This window comes from Hippocampus bargibanti, linkage group LG08 (genome assembly GCF_051943395.1).
Source record: "Hippocampus bargibanti isolate YZ-2025 linkage group LG08, ASM5194339v1, whole genome shotgun sequence".
Classification (NCBI taxonomy): domain Eukaryota; kingdom Metazoa; phylum Chordata; class Actinopteri; order Syngnathiformes; family Syngnathidae; genus Hippocampus; species Hippocampus bargibanti.
In genome coordinates, this window is record NC_142741.1 from 24198007 (window position 1) to 24219412 (window position 21406).

The 21406-nt window shown below is 40.4% G+C and overlaps 1 protein-coding gene across 5 annotated transcripts in view; it reads right to left on the reverse strand.

The window, feature by feature from the left end:
• myo16 (myosin XVI) overlaps window positions 1-21406 on the reverse strand; it is a 101981-nt gene that overhangs the window by 35023 nt on the left and 45552 nt on the right. For all 5 annotated transcript variants that reach the window (XR_016115799.1, XM_089002779.1, XM_089002780.1 and 2 more), the window contains 11 exons: window positions 20532-20637; window positions 19051-19168; window positions 17806-17953; window positions 17623-17743; window positions 15932-16049; window positions 14559-14630; window positions 14320-14461; window positions 12828-12900; window positions 4870-5022; window positions 3513-3713; window positions 1688-1763 (listed from right to left, as the gene is read on the reverse strand). Coding sequence is in view for 4 of the 5 variants with exons in the window: in XM_089002779.1 (XP_088858905.1) it covers window positions 1688-1763; window positions 3513-3713; window positions 4870-5022; window positions 12828-12900; window positions 14320-14461; window positions 14559-14630; window positions 15932-16049; window positions 17623-17743; window positions 17806-17953; window positions 19051-19168; window positions 20532-20637 (1328 nt within the window). In the remaining variant the exon portion in view is untranslated. The remainder of the gene's footprint in view (window positions 1-1687; window positions 1764-3512; window positions 3714-4869; window positions 5023-12827; window positions 12901-14319; window positions 14462-14558; window positions 14631-15931; window positions 16050-17622; window positions 17744-17805; window positions 17954-19050; window positions 19169-20531; window positions 20638-21406) is intronic.

The window sequence follows — 21406 nt, forward strand, 5'->3', positions numbered from 1 at the left end:
ATAGTTCTGAAGAGGAAAGCATAAATGTTTGCAATCGATTAAAGAAGTCCTTCCGTGTCATTTTGAGGCGTGTGGACTGCAATGTAGCGTCGCAGAAAATGCACAAGATGGCGCCCAAGCTCTGTTGGAAATGGGCTGATTTGTCTGTTGGGAATTTGTCTCAATTTTGTTTTAAATTGCAATTTATGATTTTATCCAAACCACTGAAAAATGACCAACCTAATTCCCTCTCACTTTGCAATTCATTGCGATGATCAGACTCTCTAACTTTTCAAAACAAACTCTGCATACCAATGATGACTATTTGTCATAAACAGCGCACTTGGAAATGAAGAAGAAAAGGGAGAAAAATAAGATCTCCGTGTTAACCTCTGCATATCTGTTTGTCATTTGAATGCCCGCCCCCGTCCACTATGGGTGAGGAAGACAAGGGCTGAGTGTGAATGAAGATTAGCCACATCATGGAAATTGAAGCAATTAAGGTTGCTGGACGCACAAGCAAGTCTGGCAGTCGCACAACGACTCGTCTGTGTCCCTGAGCTGAGACACCTCACATCTGGCACCTTCATCGACAATACACCTACACAGACACTGCTGTCTGAATCTCACACACGGACACACACACACACATACACATACTCCCGTTTCAATGGTTTTGTGAGGTCCAGATAACTCCAGATAAGGAGTGAGGACCACCGTTGCTGATAAGTTTATAGAAGAACAAGTGTTACATTTGAACACTAAATGTCACCCCATTTCCCACTTCAACTTTAAAAACAAATAAATAAAAAGTGGACTTGAAACTGAAATAACAGCAGGAGTGAGGTTTTTGAATGGGTACATTCAAAGTCCTCACCCCTGTTGTGAATTTGGTTAAAATATCATTTTACTTTTTGTGGTATGAACTTTTTCCTCTTATTAACTACGCACACACACACACATAAACACACACAGTGAGTAAAAAGTGTGTGTATCCAAGTGAAATGAAATACACACCAAAAATCATGTTGAGTGCATTTGTGAGGACCTCTCTGTAACAGATGCATATATATAGACCCTCTAGAACAGTGGTCCCCAACCTCTTTTGCGCCACGGACCGGTTTAATGTCAGACACTATTTTCACGGACCGGCGGATAAAGAAACTTTCCAAAGACGTTTGTTTTTTACTCATTTTGCTAGCTTACGGTGGGCTAATTTTAGCGGTATGTATCACGTGACCTACACAAGCGTTTTGACATATGTCAAGAGTAAGTCATAGACGGATGCAATCTGGTAATTTTTCATTTTATGTAAATTATTTATTCTTTCGAAGTGGCCCGGTACCAAATGACCCACGGACCGGTACCGGTCCGCGGCCCGGGGGTTGGGGACCTCTGCTCTAGAAGCCTTTAGAACGAAAAACTTGTGAGAACGGGTCAAAAGGTCCTCACTTGTCAAAAATGTACTCATTACGTATGGTATAAAATGTTAGTGGTCCTCACAAGACTCGTCAAACACACACACACACACACACACACACACACACACACACACACACACACACACACACACACACACACACACACACACACACAAACACACACACACACTGAAGCGCTGTTGGTTTAGACATGAGTGGATCTTTGTGATCAAGTATGCGCTGACGCAACAATGCGCTCATATGCACGCTGCCCAGTGAGTACTCACACTTCATCGTAGACAAGATGTTCTGAGGAAGGGAGTCCTTGTTTTTCATGAGTGATCCTGTGAGGTCATATGCAATCTGGAAAAAAAGAAGAAAAAAAACAAAACAACAACACAGAATTAGAATTGTCTTCTCTCATTTTTTTCCATTGGGAAAACATCATGGCTTGAAACAGATAAGTACAACATGGCACAGTTTCAAATGAATTGTCATTAAAATGTTCCGTTTTACGTTTTGGACATGACTTAGGAAGAAAAGAAAAGGTTGTTTTGTTTTTTTTTACATTGATAATGATTTTCCTATTCATATCTTTCTAATACAGGACACTAATGAAACGTTACTTTTTATATGACACACAACGACTTCATTATATCAAATGATAAAGAGTGACTGGGTCAATGTTAATAAGTTAATAAGTCAGTTAATAAAAATGGCTTTCAGACCATTTTGCATTTCAGATGAAAGAATGGCGCTATGAAAGCATGATGATTGCACCATATTCTACCTTTGGTAAGTTTTCTTCAATGAATTACATGTATACAACTCATAAGACCTGATTAATTCGGATTAAAATGGACGGTTAGCTATATTGCTCGGTAGCACTGTTCATTGAAGAAGACATCCGCTGATTGTGCTCTGCAGCGGCCATTTATAATTAGTTAACTGTCGGGTTTGGATTTCATGCACAAATCTTCTCAGGTATTGTATGTAACAATGTCTATCCCAATTCCGCTGAGCAGCTTTTCTCAACTTTTTCTCAAATTTGAGCTTTGCTCAACTTGCGTTGGATACTGTGAGAGGTTTTGCAAGGCTTGTTGAGCAGGAATTGTAATTTTTTTTCCGCTTTTGCCGATGGAAAAGCATTATAAGACAAGGAAAGAACTTTTGAGCCAAACGTTGACTATTAAAGGACAACCAACACCATTTTTTTGTTTGCTAACTGACATAAGAAAAACGTTTTATAGCATCTAAAATACACAAAACACACAGGCTGATATTTTTAGTCAAATGAAAAACACCAATAAAAATGACTTAAAGTGTCCCAAAACTACTTCAAAATGACTTCATAAAGTTTCATTTTCAGAAGGTCCCGCCCCCTTGTTTGTGATGTCACACCAGGACGTCTTGCCTTGCTCTAGAATCAAAACAATGGCTTCAGATTCGGAGAAGATGCTTTCTTGGGACTCATCCAGTTATGAATATGATTCAAATAGTTCTGAAGAGGAAAGCATACAAGTTTGCAATCGATTTAAGAATTTATTCCGTGCCATTTTGAGGTATCTGGACTGAAATGTAGCGTCCCAGAAAATGCACAAGATGGCGCCCCAGCTCCATTGGAAATGGACTGATTTGTCTGCTGGAATTTGTGTCAACTAGTATCAAATAGTAGTCTTGGTGGAACACACAACGATTCACCATTGCTTTATTTATGTGTTTTCCTTCAAATTTCGCCATCAACACGAAGTTTTCAGACCAAACAAAGTACCCAAAATGCATTGTGTCGCTTTCTCGGTCAGTGACGATACCTACCGTGACGTCACAGTACGTATCGTCACCAACTCAAAAACAAGACTTCCTGAATATTCAGCGCAAGTCTTAAAACGTAAAATATATAGCTATATGCGGTAAAATACGCTTGGTATAAGTCATTTGAAGTGATTTTACTTGTCCGGACGCGTCGGTTGTCCTTTAAATGGAAACGAGAGCAGATTCTACCATAAAGTGGCAATATTATATTCAATTTCAACGTCATTTCTATACAGCACTGCTATTACAGAAGAAATTGTATTCCTCAACCATGTCATGCTTGGCGTTGATTTTACTGACCTGGCCGGTATAGTGGCGAACGATAAAAGTGGGGCCTTGATCTTTGGGTGGAGGGTTTCCGTTGCCATCCTTGGTGGTGAAAGAGAGGCTGTACGTCGGGTTGGGCTCAAGCTGGGTGGACAACCTCTTGTAGAGGTTCTGCTCCGTCGGCCAAAGACTCTGAGTCTCCTCATCCAAAACGCTGAGCAATCCTTGAGGCTTCTGTTTGGCAAAGAGACGCCAACATTGTGATACAACAGTGATTTTATTTTATGCAGCCAGGTGAACTAAAATTGAGTCGATTCAACACACCATTTATTTAACTGCATAAAATGCACAATGCAGGATTTTCATTTGATGATGTGGATTATTTCTATTCATTCGGTTTACTTCGATGTGTCCAACTGACAGTACAGTGATATCTTGGCTTACGGATTTAATTGGTTCCCAGACAGAGTGTGTAAGGCAAAAAGTGTGTGTCCCAAAAATGAATTTCCCATCGGAAACCATTAAAATGGGAATAATCAGTTCCCATGTCCCCATGAAACATAATGTTCTACTTTCTAATTTTCTAAGCCTTAAAACTACACAAAATATACCTTATTTTATGTATAATAAATGTGCTATGGTATTCTAATTAAAGAAATAAACTGTACAGTATAATAAAGTCGTTTTATTTACCTTTGTGTTGGGGGTTGATGGCTTGATGGAATGGAGTGGCCGGTTTCCTCAGCATTAAACACGATGAGGAACGTAACCTTCTTCTTTCACCATCTTGAGGAATGATCCCTTGTAGGTGCTTTCTCTGTGATAATTTTATCTAGTTCCTCATCAATTGTGTTGTCTAGCTGGGTTGATAGCGTTTTGCATCAAGTGTACAGATGGCTTGTGCGAGTTATTTGTTGAATGAATATTTTAACCTTGCAGTCTACACTCTGCCTTTGAACTTTCAAAGTTGAAACTCTCTCACTGTCGTCTGGCTGTCTCTTTAATGTTTAAACCATCTCCCCTCACTGCTGCGTTCTTGACCAATCACGTGGCTTTAACCGAAAACTGGGGTCGGGGAATAGAGGACAAAAAAGTCGGCAGCCATTTTCTTTTTGAAGAACGGCTTAAATCTCTATCTGTAAACCCCACTCCCCCCCATTGCTGTCTTCCTGACCAATCACGTGGCTTTAACCGAAGACTGGGGGCGGGGAATAGTTGTTATGTTGTTCGAAGAACAGGCTCGTTCGCGAATGACATATCACTAATAGAGGCAGCCCCGTGTGTATCCCAAAAAAAGTTCATATGCTAAGGTAACATTTTCATAAATTTAACATTCGTAAACCGAAAAGTCCGTAAACCAAGGGGTTCGTAAACTGAGGTATCACTGTACCTGGAGAAAGAAGTCCAGAGCAGATGGATGGTTGCTGGGGGATGGCGAGGTCTCCATGGCGATGCCCTCCTGCAGACACTCAGCCTCCTCCTGCTGGAATAGCACCTCAGAGATGTAGCGTCTCAGTCTCTCGTTGGTCATGTTGACACACAGCTGGAAACAATACAACACACACTTAACAAATCTTCATTGCACATGAAAGAGGTCTTTTGGTTTGACACCCATTAACAAACATTTGGGGCACGGTGGATGCGGAGAGGGAGGGCCAGTGGGATGTTATTGGCTAAAATACACACACAGAAACAAACGGAAATGGAAGAGAGCCTTCTTGGATAGCACATGTACCAAAGGGTCTTTTTCCATCTATCACCATTGTGTTTTTGACGACATATAGGATGTGTACGAGGATTTACACGATAGTTCTCAGTACAGGAAGAAGTGGAACAAAAGCCTTAGCTATTGTGTGGAAGTCACAAGCTTTAAAGGACAACCGACACCACTTTTTTTGTTTTCTAACTGACATCAGAAAAACATTTTATACCATCTAAACACGCAGTATGATATTTTTAGTCAAATGCTAAACGCCAATAAAAATGACTTAAAGTGTCTAAAAACTACTTCAATTTGAAACCGGAAGTAGCCAGTTTCAGAAGGTCCCGCCCCCTTGTTCCTGGTGTCACGCCAAGACGTCTTGCCTTGCACGAGAATCAAAACAATGGCTTCAGATTCGGAGAAAATGCTTTCTTGTTACTCATCCAGTTATGAATATGATTCAAATAGTTCTGAAGAGGAAAGCATACATGTTTGCAATTGATTGAAATAATTTATTCCGTGCCATTTTGAGGTATCTGGGGGCGGGAAATGTAGCACCAAAAAGAGGCAGAAAATGGCGACAAAGCTCCATGTAGCCTGTGGAAACGGGCTGATTAATTCCTTACACGGAGCTTTGTCGCCCTCTTCTGCCTCTTTTTTGTGCTACACGTAGTCTTCAGACCAAACAAAGTACAGCAAAATGCATTGACGTGATGGAAGGACTGCTACAATGTTTCCTTTTTTCACGCTCAGTAGAAGTCATTTGAAGCGATTTTACAAATTATGGACACAACTTGTCCGGAGGCGTCGGTTGTCCTTTAAAGGCCTTCTGATTCTGAAATTGAATCAAAAATATGTAAATGTTTTGAGCATGGAAAAGCAGTATTGATGTGAATGCTAAACAGATTAGTGACATTGATTCCAGTATGTTTGGGGGCAATTCAGAAGTCAACCAGTGTACCGGGACGGGACTGCGTTAGTCCTTTGTGGTTTTACAGAGTGTGTGGAAAACCGTTCTAGGTCATGCCTAGAGCCGCTTTTCAAAGACATAAACAGTGTGTTTAGAATGATTGATGATGCATATTTTTATAAGAGCATCCCCACTGTGAAACACGAGCTGGTGTGAAAGGTTGTTTTTCATCCGAATAGCTATTCAAGACCTCACACGAAACAGATTTCTGTTTCCCTTTGAGTAAAGCATCTCCCCTTTGATGGCCTGAGCAATCATATCTGTGCAAGCTCACGTGTCAAGTGACAGCGGCTGCTTAAAATAAACAACAGGCTCGACGACTGCACATCATGCCCACGACGGCAAATCATGTGACTCAATGGAGCCGAAATGGATGCAAAGTACTAACACAGACAGGACACGACTGCAGATAATGAGGGCACGTTTACGACAGCAGTGCACTTAGGGACACAGGTGAGTGCACTCCTGTTTTCCTCTCTGTGTTTGTCTGCTCTATTCGGGGCTGCATCGCAGCAGGTGCTTGATTGAGTTAGCTCATTAGCAAAGTACTGAGCAGGTTCAACAAACACACACACAAGCCCAAACACACACATTCCTATTTCAATGGTTTTGTGAGGTCCGGATAACTCCAGATAAGGAGTGAGGACCACCGTTGCTGATAAGTTTAGAGAAGAACTAGTGTTACATTTGAACACTAAATCAGATCAGAATCATCTTTATTGCCAAGTATGTAGAAGACACAAGGAATTTGTTTCCGGTCGAACACGCTGCACTAGTATCACCATCAAAAAAATTGCAAAGAGGCACTATACAGTTGTATTTGGGCTATTGTTCAAAGAGTTAATGGCTTGGGGGATGTCACCCCATTTCTCACTTTAACTTCTTTAAAAACAAAGAATTAAAAAGTGGACTTGAAACTGAAATAACAGCAGGAGTGAGGTTTCTGAATGGTACATTCAAAGTCCTGAGGGGAACGGATTATTATCATTTTAATGGTTTCCTATGGGAAATTATTTTTTGGGATACACACTTTTCGCCTTACACACTCTCTCTGGGAACCAATTAAGTTCGTAAGCCAGGGTATGACTGTGTGCTCAGAGTAAATGGAAGGAGTCTTCCATTTGGACTGCAAATTTCCCCATTGTGGGACGAATAAAGGTATTCTGATTCTGATTTGGATTCGTGAGGGAAGTGGGGCTGTTCCACGTCAGTTCAAATAACGGGGGTGTGGGTGGTGAGAAAATGAGTCACCGGACTGGTAATGTGGCTCTTATTGGCAAATTTGATAACCATTTACACAGTTATGAAGAAATTGGTCAGTGGCAGGCAAGCGGAAACAAAATATTTCAGATTGACTTTTTGTTGTTTGTTGTTGAGTATGGATGAAAAGGTTTCTTCAGCCGTCACTGTACTTCTTTGAAGATGTCGGACGTTTCGCTACTTATCCAAGATGCTTCTTCAGCGAACTAAAGTCTCACTGGTAGTTTCGGCCCTATACTAAACTAAACAACCTAGACTAAACAAATTCTCAAAAAAAGACTTCAACATCGCAGGGATAATACTAGTGGGCCTCAATCGGCAGTACATATGCACCTAAAAGCTAGCAACCACTCATTTGACGAAAATGAGGTTAAAATCTTAGCGAAAGAACCTAGATGGTTTGAAAGAGGAGTAAAAGAAGCGATTTTCATAAAACAGCTAAATCCTTCACTAAACCGATATGGTGGTAGGAGGTCCATTTTGGATTGTTCGTACAACAGAATGCTTAGGCAACATAGGCTTAGTTATGCTGATCAGAATCAGAATAATCAGAATCATCTTTATTGCCACGTATGTAGAACACACAAGGAATTTGTTTCCGGTCGACGTTTTACAGTCACAGGATAGTCATGATGATGAGGTGATACCAGAGCAAATAGGGTAATCAGGCCAGTCATTAGTCAGGACAATAGGAACAATCAGTGTAGCCGCAGGGAGTAGTCCTCTGCTCCCCCTAACCTGAGAGCAGGGACCTATCATAGCAGAGTCCGGCACCGCCATGTTTGGACAGTAGGGATATATATATATATATATATATATATATATATATATATATATATATATATATATATATATATAGTAAAGTCTCGTTATATCGATATTCAAGGGAGTCTGAAAAATATCGATATAACCGGGACTATCGATATATCCGACCCTGTTTGCATGTAATTTTCTCCGTGCGTGCATAGAAATAGTATCGATATAACCGGGACTATCGATATATCCGATATCGATATAACGAGACTTTACTGTATATATATATATATATATATATATATATATATATATATATATATATATATATATATATATATATATATATATATATATATATATATATATGTAACGGAGTTGTACACTTAGGTTATTAAATTATGAAGGAAGTGACGCAACGGCGCACAGTGTGGCACTATGTCCCGCCCATAGTTTCCAGAACAATCTCGAGGAGATTCAGGGTGAGTCGCAATTTTCTGTTGGTCTTGATTAACGCGCATTTTCATGAAAATATCTTATTTTGTTTCCCCTTTTTTACTGTCTAGTGTTATCTAATTAGTTCCCTTATTCATTCGAGTCCAGATTACTTTTTGTGTCATTATTTATTTCACGTTTTGTCGAGTGGAACTTAGCTTCATAGTGCTTTTCTATTGCGCAGTTAATCACAAGACGAAACCCATGCGACTTCACCCATCCCTTCTGCCATACTGTGTTGCAGGTAATAATTGTTTCATTTCGTTTTTATTGAACAATATTTAGTTTCTTGTGTCGTGTCTCATTTGCCCGTGAGTGTCCGTGGCTGGTTGAACTGTGCGCCAGCCATTACAAGCGCACCGCGTGTTCTGCCGAGTCTCCGCCCATGATGCGTTCAGGGACATCTTGTAAATAACAGTGAACTTGTGTTGTATTCTCTTTTTCTGTAAATAACCACTATACGATCACACGTTGTTAATTCTGTTTTGTTATCTACAATGTTTTGCATTTGAGAACAATCTCGAGGAGATTCAGGTTAATCACAAGACGAAACCCATGCGACTTCACCCATCCCTTCTGCCATACTGTGTTGCAGAAATAAAAGAAATAAAAAGACACATCCACGCGTCTCGTCTTCATTGATACGGCAGCATCGTGGAGATGAAGACAGTCACTGTTGTGACACCCGTCACATATATATATATATATATATATATATATATATATATATATATATATATATATATAGGGCCGAAACTACCAGTAAGACTTGAGTTCGCTGAAGAAGCATCTTGGATAAGAAGCGAAACGCCCGACACCTTCAAAGAAGTACAGATGACAGCTGAAGAAACCTTTTCATCGATGGATCACTCCTGTACGACTCAGAGCTTACACAGACGTGTTGTTGAGTATGATTAATATGGTCAACGTTGAATTTTTATACTACAGTTCTTGTCCAGGATGAGAGTCAGATAAGAAAATGCAAGTCGAGTGGTCAGACACTTTCAATGAAAACCATGCAAACACAGCGACAGCGGAAAGTATTGAATAGGTTGCCTGAAACGTATTCCTTCACACCTTCTTATCTCTTGGTGACCTTCACTTGGATTAAAGGAAACAAAGCCCTAAAGACACGCGCACGTGTACACGCACGCTACAGGTCTTCGAATTCCATTGTTGACATTTCATACCAAAATAAGCACGTGGTACATCGCAGACAATGAGATCTGAACATACTGTACCATCGTCACAAATTTCACACCTAGTTGGAATAAACAATGAGTGCACACAAGCCGGTTACGCTTGAGAACATGTAAATACAAATTTACAAGGATTAGCATGTCAATAAACAAAACAATGACAGTGAAGCGCCTAAAGTCACCACATTTTTTTTTTTTTTTTTTTGCCGTAAGCCATCTGACACATTGTTAGGTTATTAGGCTTATATGGCGAGAATATAACACCGGAACAGATTAGTTATTTCCAATACAGTATTTACTGTATATAAAAAACAATCAGCCTTCAATTTCATTTTGTAGATGTGTAGTCGATATAAGAGGTTCATATCAAGGACAACCGATACCATTTTTTTTGTTTCCCTACTGACATCAGAAAAACGTTTTATAGCATCTAAAATAACCAAAACATGCAGGCTGATATTTTTAGTCAAATGCAAAACACCAATAAAAATGACTTAAAGTGTCCCAAAACTACTTCAAAATGACCCCCGGAGATGCTGAGTTTCATAAGGTACCGCCCACTTGTTCGTGACATCACGCTAGGACGTCTTGCTTTGCTCAAGAATCAAAACAATGGCTTCAGATTCGGAGAAGATGCTTTCTTGGGATTCATCCAGTTATGAATATGATTCAAATAGTTCTGAAGAGGAAAGTATAAATGTTTGCAATTGATTAAAGAAGTCCTTCCGTATCATTTTGAGGCCTCTGGACTCCAATATAGCGTCCCAGATAATGCGCAAGATGGCGCCCAAGCGCCATTGTAAATGGGCTGATTTGTCTGCTGGGAATTTGTGTCAACTAGTAGCAAATAGTAGTCTTGATGCAACACACAACGATTCACCATCGCGTTATTTATATGTTTTCCTTCTAATTTCACCATCAACATGGATCAACACGAAGTTTTCAGACCAAATAAAGTACTCAAAATGCATTGTGTGTCACTTTCTCGGTCAGGGGCGTTCCAGATGTGACGTCACGTCAGGCATCATCATCAACTCCAAAACAAGACTTCCGGAATATTCAGCGCGAGTCTTAAAGCGTAAAATATAGCTATATGCGGTGGAATCTTTGTAAAATACGCTCAGTTGAAGTCATTTGAAGTGATTTTAAAAATTATGGACACAAATTGTCGGGAGGCGTCGGTTGTCCTTTAAATTTTGACTAATATAGTCAAATACATTATTTCACTTTCCAGCACTTTGTTTTTTGGTATTAAATGTGATATTTGCCGCACCACTTCCTGAAAGCATACACATACACTCATAAAAGCGAATGAATATAAAACATCGTTCATGAGTCAAGCCAGGTTACAGTAGTTATTTTATCGCCAAACCAATATTTAATAGAGTTTCATTCAGACCCTCGGTCATGAAACACTGCAATGTAATGATTTACACGTGGATGTGGGCGTGCTGTTGCCATTGTGATCGTGAACTCACTGTCTCTGTCACACACACACACACACACACATGCACAGTAACCGAGGCAATTGAAATTATCGGGTCATGCGAGGACAAGAGAAAGTTAAGCCAGGCTTCACATGATTCTTTGCAATTAGTAAACTAAAAATGTTCTGAAAGCAGATGATGACTGTCAGTTTTTTTTTTTTTGGGGGGTGGAGGAAATGATTAAACTACATTCCAGAGATGTCAACGAGTTAATCTTCTTGACGTCACAAGCTTGACGTGGTGAAATAGTTCAATGAGGGGATGACCGTTACATCATAAAATGATATGCAAGAGATGATACTGTAATAAATTTTACCTGTACACATTGTTTGTCATTAAATATCAAAAATCTGAATCACAATCATCTATATTGGCCGAGTACAGTGATACCTTGGCTTACGAACTTAATTGGTTCCCAGACATAGTGTGTAAGGCGAAAAGTGTGTATCCCAAAAAGTAATTTCCCATATAACACAATTAAAATGAGAACAATCCGTTCCCAAATCCCCATAAAACATAATTTTCTACTTTCTAATATAATAAAATCGTTTTATTTACCTCTGTGATGGTCAGTGATGTTTGATGGAATGGAGTGGCCGGTTTCATCAGCATTAAACACTTGATGAGGAAGGTAGCCTTCTTCTTTCACCATCATGAGGAATGATACCTTGTAGGTGCTTTCTCTACGATCATTTTACCTTCTTCCTCATCAATTGCGTTCTGTTTAGCTGGGTTGATAGCTTTTTGCATCAAGTGTACAGATGGATTGTGCGGGTTATTTGTGGAGCCTGATTGATGGGAATTTTAACCTTGCAGTCTACACTCTGCCTTTGAACTATCAAAGTTGAAACGAGTCCAAATTTCACTGTTTTATATCCATTTTCTAAGTCTCTCTCTGCCATCTGCCTGTTTCTTTAATGTTGTCGTGTAGCGTCCCAGAAAATGCACAAGATGGCGGACAAGCTCCGTCGGAAATGGGCTGATTTGTCTGCTGAGAATTTGTGTCAGCTAGTATCAAATAGTAGTCTTGGTGCGACACACAATGATTCACCATGGCGTTATTTATGTTTTTTCCTCCTAATTTCGTCATCAACACGGATTATTTTCAAACCAAACAAAGTACCCAAAATACATTGTGTGTCACTTTCTCGGTCTGGGGCGTTCCGGATGTGACGTCACGTCAGGCATCGTCATCAACTCGAAAACAAAACTTCCTGAATAGTCAGCGCAAGTCTTAAAGGGTAAAATATAGCTATATGCGGTGGAATCTTTGTAAAATGCGCTTAGTAGAAGTCATTTGAAGTGATTTTACAAATTATGGACACAACTTGTCCGAGGTGTCGCTTGTCCTTTAAATACCAATGTAAAGACTTTTATCCCAAAAATACTATATTGACACACATGCAATGATCAATGTGACAAGGTACAGTATAGCTAAAAGGAATTAAAGGAAAGTATTTAAGGAATGTTTTTTTTTCTAACCTGTTCATAACTATTCCTCTGAAATTCTTCAAAACCAAAGACGTCCAGGATTGTAATTTCGAAGGCAGGGTCACTGGAAGATAATCAAATACAGAAAAGCATGTCAAACATCCTTTCATGAACACATACATCAATAGTGACAGCGGTTTTGATAAATACAGTAAAGTCTCGTTATATCGATATTCAAGGGAGTCCGAAAAAATATCGATATAACCGGGACTATCGATATATCCGACCCTGTCTGCATGTAATTTTCTCCGTGCGTGCATAGAAATAGTATCGATATAACCGGGACTATCGATATATCCGATATCGATATAACGAGACTTTACTGTACTTTGCATTTTATGCATGCCAAATTTATGCATGCCAAAAAAAATAAAAAATTGCCAAACAAACGTTTGTTTGGCAATTTGCATACTTGGCAAGTCAGCCAATCAGAAGCCTGTTTCGTGCTTCGGACTATACCGTGACTGTAAAGTATACTAAAGTTTTGAAAGGCGCTTAGACAGAGGAGTCTACGTGGCTTGTAGCAATTTGTTTGTAGCTTTTGCTTTATTGAATAAAACAAACGTTTGATTTGAAAAAAAGTTCAAGAAGTTGTCGGCCACCCGGGCCGATACGTTTTGAAAGTTGTACGCCCCGGGCCTCCGGGCAGACGTCATTTCAAATACTGGTCATGGACACACAACACCTCTACGCAGCCGTCTGGTATGACAAACAATCCCGTAAACCTTGGAAGCGTTCCCTAGCATGATATTCTGCATTTTCCATTTCACTCTTGAGCGTACATACCATTCCCTGCCTGTCATGTAATTCTAACTATTTGACGCCGCGCTACCAGTTTATTCGTAATGTCAACGTGGGCCTCAAGGCACTTTCAGCCGCGGCGAGTTTGCGGGAGACTTTCGAGAGGCCCCTCAGCCTTGATGCGCCGACGGAAAAATGACTGCATAGCGGACCCAATGTTTAGACTGCTTTTTGGGGAAACGTAAGCGCCAATCCAGTACGTCCTAATGACAGGCGGTTAAAAAAAATGCCTTGATTGACGCGGCCCATTTTGTGACATAACAACTTTGCAACAGCAACAAGTTATTTTTACGCGCAGGAGTTACCACGGTGAGACAATGATAAGGAATGGGTCGGAGATACATGGCAATTCACTTTTTCCACGGGTGCATTTTACAAACCGAGTTTACGCACGCACCACAGTGACGCTGAGAGGAGTCATTAGGAGGCCTGATCTCGTGGCCACAAACTCCGTTCTTCATAACAAAACACGACATGACAAAAAACAGATATTTTTAAAACCTCCCCAAAACAAAATCTCCATCCTATGAACCCTTTGGCTGGCTGCCAAAAGCTTGCGACCTGATCTCTGACTCTTTCTCGATAACTTTTGAAGGACGCGGCAAATGCATAGGCACATTTTCATAACTTTTCCAGGTTTTTCATGAACACGAACAACAACAATTTCGATGTGGCTTCTCACCAGACATTGTCGTCGTTTCCTTGCAGGTAGTCATTAATGCGGTTGACCAGGTAGCTGAAAAGACGTCCATAGATGGCCTTGGCCAGTAGGTCCCGGTGATGTTGGGCCATCTCCACCGTGTGTCGTCGAGTGATCACGTCACCTGACGGGAAATGAAGCGCCTCTTTAAAATGTGATCCATGAAGCTACAGTACACTCGTTCGATTAAATGAATCATTTAAAACGGTCCAAGGTGGTACCTTTGAAGTACTGAACATCTGAGGTGAAGGCGCTGCTTAAGTCACTGCAACACACCTGCAGCATTCCAGCCACTGTGGATGCAAAACACGTGAAGAACATAGTAGATGTTTACGTAGAGTCTAAACCTTGGTTTATGCGTCTTGTGACTGGTTTTGCAGTATTCACAGAAGGAATATACATATTTTTATGTAAAAAAAAAACCTGGAGATTTAGTAAATACAGTGATACCTTGGTTTACGAACCCCTTGGTTTATGAACCTTTCGGTTTATGAACGTTAAATTTACGAAAAATTTACCTTGGTATACGAACTATTTTTCGGGATACACACAGAGCTGCCACAATGAGTGATATGCCCGAGCCCGTTTTCCTAACAAGAAAATGGCAGCCGACTGTTTTTGTCCCCTATTCCCCGCCCCCAGTCTTCGGTGAAAGCCACGTGATTGGTCAAGAACGCAGCAGCGAGGGGAGGTGGTTTAAACAAAGAGACAAGCAGACGACAGTGAGAGAGTTTCAAATTTGACGATGTTTTCAGACCAAACAAAGTACCCAAAATGCATTGTGTGTCGCTTTCTCGGTCAGGGGCGTTCCTTCAGTGACGTAACGTGAGGACTCGTCACCAACTCAAAAACAAGACTTCCTGAATATTCAGCGCAAGTCTTAAAACGTTAAATATAGCTATATGCGGTGGAATCTTTGTAAAATACGCTCAGTAGAAGTTATTTGAAGTGATTTTACAAATTATGGACACAACTTGGCGTCGGTTGTCCTTTAAACATGGGATGTTTCATTTGTCGACATTTTTTTAATTTACAGTATTGTCATTGATGCACTCGGAGATCTTTACAAATGGTAAAGACGAGCCTGGCTGAAGATCTGTGTGTGACATCATGATGACCTCATAAGACCGTCTCTTGCAAAATCGATAAGGGGGCAGCAAGAATCATGAAGGGATTTCTCGGCAAAGCCCAAAATAAAGAAAACGGTCAAAGCAAGCCAGAATTTCTTTGCTGACCTCACACGTCCCTGACATCAGCCCGCTTACCCGTTTAGGCCATGATGTCATTTGTTTACCACTACATAGGGGCTGCAGAAGCACACGTTCAAAGCTACTAAATAAATAAGACACAGAGTGAGAAAAAAAGTATTCAATCAAGCGCTAGTGTGTTTACATGTGTGATCTACCATCACCGTGGATACCACGCAAGAGTCTGGAGCCCAGCACGTGCCGGCCAGCTGCCGAGAGCGACTTTGGGGTGACGACAATGAGGAGCGTTGTAGAAGGCATGACGTGGTAAACAAGATGAGTGCATTTGAAACCCCGTGGATGAAACGGGACTCTGATTGTATGTTGGGGTGCGTGTGCATCCTGACCTCTTTCAAGCAGCTGCAGGTCAGAGGGGAAAGCGCTCTCGCCGTCTGCCAGCGCAGTGAAACGCAGATCCCCAATATGGAGCACAGCGGAGAGCAATATGAAGACGGAATCCACTTCCTGGTTAATAAACAGATACAGATCCAAGTCATGGACACGTTTTGCTTGGAAAAGGGGCACAAGGCAGTGTAAACAGCAAGTAAATGATGTCATAAAAATTGTGGTGTTGATCTAATCAAACATTTGACAGTTTATAACCTACCATTGATTAATTTGTAAATTAGAAAAGTAAAGGTGTATGTTTCAAACATTTTCGAAAGCCAAAAGTTCCTCTACAGTGGGGCCTCGGTTTACGAACACCTTGCCTTACCAATTTTTCGTTTACGAACGTTAAATTTATGAAAATTAAACCTTGGCATACACACTACATTTCTGGATACACATGGAGCGCCGCCCCACCATGGCTGGCGGAGTAATCTTTGGCGAAAGAACACCAAAGCACACGACCGAACAGCGCCCCAGCCGGCCTACCTTTGCACACCCACTTTCTCTTGAGTGCACATGTCGATCGTCTTCAAGGATTTTTTTACGGATACTTTTGTTGTTATGGGACCGAAAAAGACCCCACCATAGGCTCGTGTTCAGCCGAAGAAGACACAAAACAAAATTACAGTCGAGGAGAAGAAGGAGATCATTGAGAAACACGAACGAGGTGTGCGTTTGTCTGATTTAACAGCCCAGTAGCAATATGCTAATTCCACCACGGCTAATTCACTCTGATATCGTCATGCGGCAACCTGGAACTTCGCCGTTTATTGATACAAGGGATCATTCCTCGAAATGGTGAAAGAAGAAGGCTACGTTCCTCAGCAAGTATTTAATGCAGATGGGACCGGCCTTTTTTGGAAAAAGATGCCTAACCGGACTTTCATAACACAGGAAGAGAAGTCTGAACCCCATTCCATCAAGCCATCAACGACCATCACAAAGGTAAATAAAACGACTTTATTATACAATGCAGTGTATTTCTTTCATTTCAATACAATAGCACATTTATTATACATGGAATAAGGTATATTGTTTGTAGTTTTAAGGCTTATTTAGTTGAAAATTATATTTTATGGAGACCTGGGAACGGATTATTCTCATTTTAATGGTTTCCTATGGGAAATTATTTTTGGGGATACACACTTTTCGCCTTAAACACTGTCTGGGAACCAATTAAGTGCGTAAGCCAAGGTCCCACTGTATTTCTGGAATGATCCCTTCGAATAAACTTTCAAAGTCGTTTCACTTTATGTAAGCAATAAGATGACATTTGCTATTGTCTGGTTGACTTGAGCATTTTGATGTTTACAGACACCAATGTTGAATTGTCATTTGTTTCATGAGTCAGTTTTATGTCAAACTTCAACTTTTCCCCCCTCTTTGGAGAGTGAGAACTGGGGCCAATGAATACTTGGAAAAAAAGTGTGTTTCAAATTTGTTGCAGGCATGTGGAAGCGTTTGTTTTTTTAATTTTTTTTAATGGTCCTGCCTATAGGGCAGATTATAACGTGTTACAGGTGCCGTATCCTTGGTTTATACAAACAGTCTCTGGAGTGTTTTCCCAGCAGACGATCTTCGTTCACTTAAGAGAGCCGGCTCTAAGAACCGGCTCGTTCACGAACACACACACATCACTAATCGATACCTGCTTGTTGAAGCCCACAGCTTGAAATGCTTGCTTGACAGCGGAGAGACGCTCTCTGCTCTCTGTAGACTCGACGGCCACAGGAGGGCTCGCCCCTGGAAGTCCTCCTCGGCGAAGATATCTTCAGAAAAAAATGTGCCAAATTGTGTTTGATATTATTCCAAAAGGGTTGAGAGAACACACCTATGAGCCAAGACGTTGGTGAAGTGAAGCGCACTCTTGTCCTCAGGTGACAGGCCCTCATCCATCAGGTAAAAGATGTTGAAGCTGCGTTGCTGAAGAGGACGCCGGACCACACGAGACTTCTCCAGCATGTACGTGTACACACGAGCTATAACATCAACAGTCGAATAAGAGTCTTAATTTAAATGATAAATGTAAGCCGTTGATTAATTTTCGGATTAAATGATAAAAGCTAACTGTGAGGCAAGTCGTTACCGCTAATGGAGGCAAGTCGGTAAACATCGCTTAAAATACGAGTCTTTACTGCCCCCTGTTGGAGATTCACGTCATTACACACATTTAAAGCACTTGTGGCCGACATAATTTATTTTTATAAATATTTTTTTTAAATATTCGTATAATACATGTATGATCATTTAAAGGACAACCGACACCGTTTTTTTGTTTCCTAACTGACATCAGAAAAACATCTAAAATACCCAAAACACGCAGGCTGATATTTTTAGTCAAATGTTTAGTCAAAACACCAATAAAAATGACTTAGTGTCCAAAAACTACTAATAAAACCGGAAATGGCCAGTTTCATAAGGTCCCGCCCCCTTGTTCGTGACGTCACACCAGGACGTCTTGCCTTGCTCTAGAATCAAAACAATGGCTTCAGATTCGGAGAAGATGCTTTCTTGTTACTCATCCAGTTATGAATATGATTCAAATAGTTCTGAAGAAGAAAGCATAAATGTTTGCAATCGATTAAAGAAGTCCTCCCGTATCAATTTGAGCCGTAAGGATTCCAATGTAGCGTCACAGAAAATGCACAAGATGGCGCCCATGCTCCGTTGGAAATGGGCTGATTTGTCTGCTGGGAATTTGTGTCAACTAGTATCAAATAGTAGTCTTGGTGCAACACACAACGATTCACCATCGCGTTATTTATGTGTTTTCCTTCTTATTTCGCCATCAACACGGATCAACACGAAGTTTTCAGACCAAACAAAGTACCCAAAATGCATTGTGTGTCGCTTTCTCGGTCAGGGGCGTTCCTTCAGTGATGTCGTCACCAACTCAAAAACAAGACTTCCTGAATATTCAGGGCGAGTCTTAAAACATAAAATATAGCTATGTGCGATGGAATCATTGTAAAATACGCTCAGTGGAAGTCCTTTGAAGTGATTTTACAAATTATGGATACACCTTGTTCGGAGGCATCGGTTGTCCTTTAATTAAAAATTAAGTTGTGTTAATTACCTCTGAGCAGCGTCCTCCCCTTCTCACAATACTGAATGGTCAACAGCTTCATAAAGCGACTGGAGTTGTTGTTCCTCTCCGTCTTTGCGTGCCCGAAAGCCTCCAGAAGACAATACACCTGCATCATTCAAAACCAAATGTGAAATTAATAAATGTTATTGTGTATTTGAATGGCATTGTTTGAGTTCGTAGTGTGTGTGTGTGTGTGTGTGTGTGTGTGTGTGTGTGTGTGTGTGTGTGTGTGTGCTATTTACTTCCGGGTTGAGTGGAGCTGGCACGTATGGCTGCCGCTGCTTACCTGCATAAAAACTGATCCTGTGACTGTAAAGTGTCCTTGAGAGTTTTGAAAGGTGCTCATAAATTAAATGTATTATTATTATTATTATTTTTTATTATTATTATTATTATTATTATTCCCCATTGCGGGACGAATAAAGGTATTCTGATTCTGATTCTGATTCTGATTATTATTATTATTATTATTATTATTACTACTATTATTAATATTATGCTGATGATGATTATGATTATGATGATGATGATGATGATGATTATTATTATTATTTCAGCTTCTTCTTCTTCTTCTTCTTATTATTATTATTATTATTATTATTATTATTATTATAAATCTTTGGCCGTCCAAAGTTTTTACTACCTACCACTAGGTGTCAGTATATATATATATATATATATATACACAGTAGTCGTCGTGTAGAATGCCAAGTTGTCCCTCGACGATAAGCACACTGACCCAGATATCGCCTGCGTGCATGGTGATGACTTCACAGCGCATGTTCTCACGAGCCGAGGCAAGAGCTGAGCAGGATTTAGAAACGGCAAACACGCCATGACACCACTACCAAAGGGAATTACTACAAAACGCAGTATTACAGAGCTCCCCAGGATTGAAATGGCGATGTATTTATTTTTTTGCATGAGTTGCAATGCTTGGTTATTGTGAATGAAATCTTCAACATTGTGCATTATGTTTTTTTTTTTTTTTGTCCTTAAAAAGTATCCACAATCACAACAAACTGTGAAGGTGACTTTAGTTATGTATGTGTGTAGGTGTTTGTGTGTATGATTGTATGTATGATTGTGTGTGTAAGTGTGCATGTATGCATGTATGCATGCGTGCATGTGTGCATGTATACATGCATGCATACATGCATGTATGCATGTATGCATGCATGCATACATACATACATGCATGCATGCATGCATGCAAACATACATACATGCATGCATGCCTGTATGCAAACATACATGCATACGTGTATGCATGCATGTATGTATGCAAACATACATGCATGTATGTATGCAAACATACATGCATGTATGTATGTATGTATGTATGTATGTATGTATGTATGTATGTATGTTTGCATGCGTGCGTGCGTTTGTTTGTTTGTTTGTTTATTATTGTTTTTTGGGTGGTCCATACTGACATAATATGATTCTGTTTCCAGAACCAAACTCACATGTTTCATTCTGGATTCCAGTGCGAAGCCTTTGGGGCTTGATCTGGCTGTCAGGTGTCGCACAATGTGCTTACCGGCTTCCGTTTTCCCCGAACCGCTTTCACCACTAAAAGACACAAAAAGGAAAATGTAGCATAAATTGTGGTCTGTCATGAATGGCTACGTCTCCTGCCGGCAGTAGGGACAATGTTTCTGGGTTCGAGTCTTCGTCCACAGTGTCTGACTGTCATATCTCTGACGCAAAGCAAATGATGACCAATGATGATGACCAATGATGAGATGGCGAGTTTCTGAAGGTCCCGCCCCCTTGTTCGTGACGTCACGCCAGGATACTCATTCACAAACTGCCTTGCTCCAGAATCAAAACAATGGCTTCAGATTCGGAGAAGATGCTTTCTTCTTACTCATCCAGTTATGAATATGATTCAAATAGTTCTGAAGAGGAAAGCATAAATGTTTGCAATCGTTTAAAGAAGTCCTTCCGGATCATTTTGAGGCGTCAGGACTCCAATGTAGCGTCCCAGAAAATGCACAAGATGGCGCCCAAGCTCCATTGGAAATGGGCTGATTTGTCTGCTGAGAATTTGTGTCAACTAGTATCAAATAGTAGTCAACATAAAACGATTCACCATCGCGCTATTTATGTGTTTTCCTTCTAATTTCACCATCAACACGGATCGACACGAAGTTTTCAGACCAGAGTACCCAAAATGCATTTGTCACGGTTTTCGAGGTGGTGATGGTGGTTGTGGATCCCCAAAAAGCAGGCAGGAAGTAGCAGCAGGATGTATTTGACAAATTGTATTAAAATAAAGTCAGCAGGAACAAAATCTAAAACATCAAAGTAATCTGAACAGATAATTACAAAGTATCAA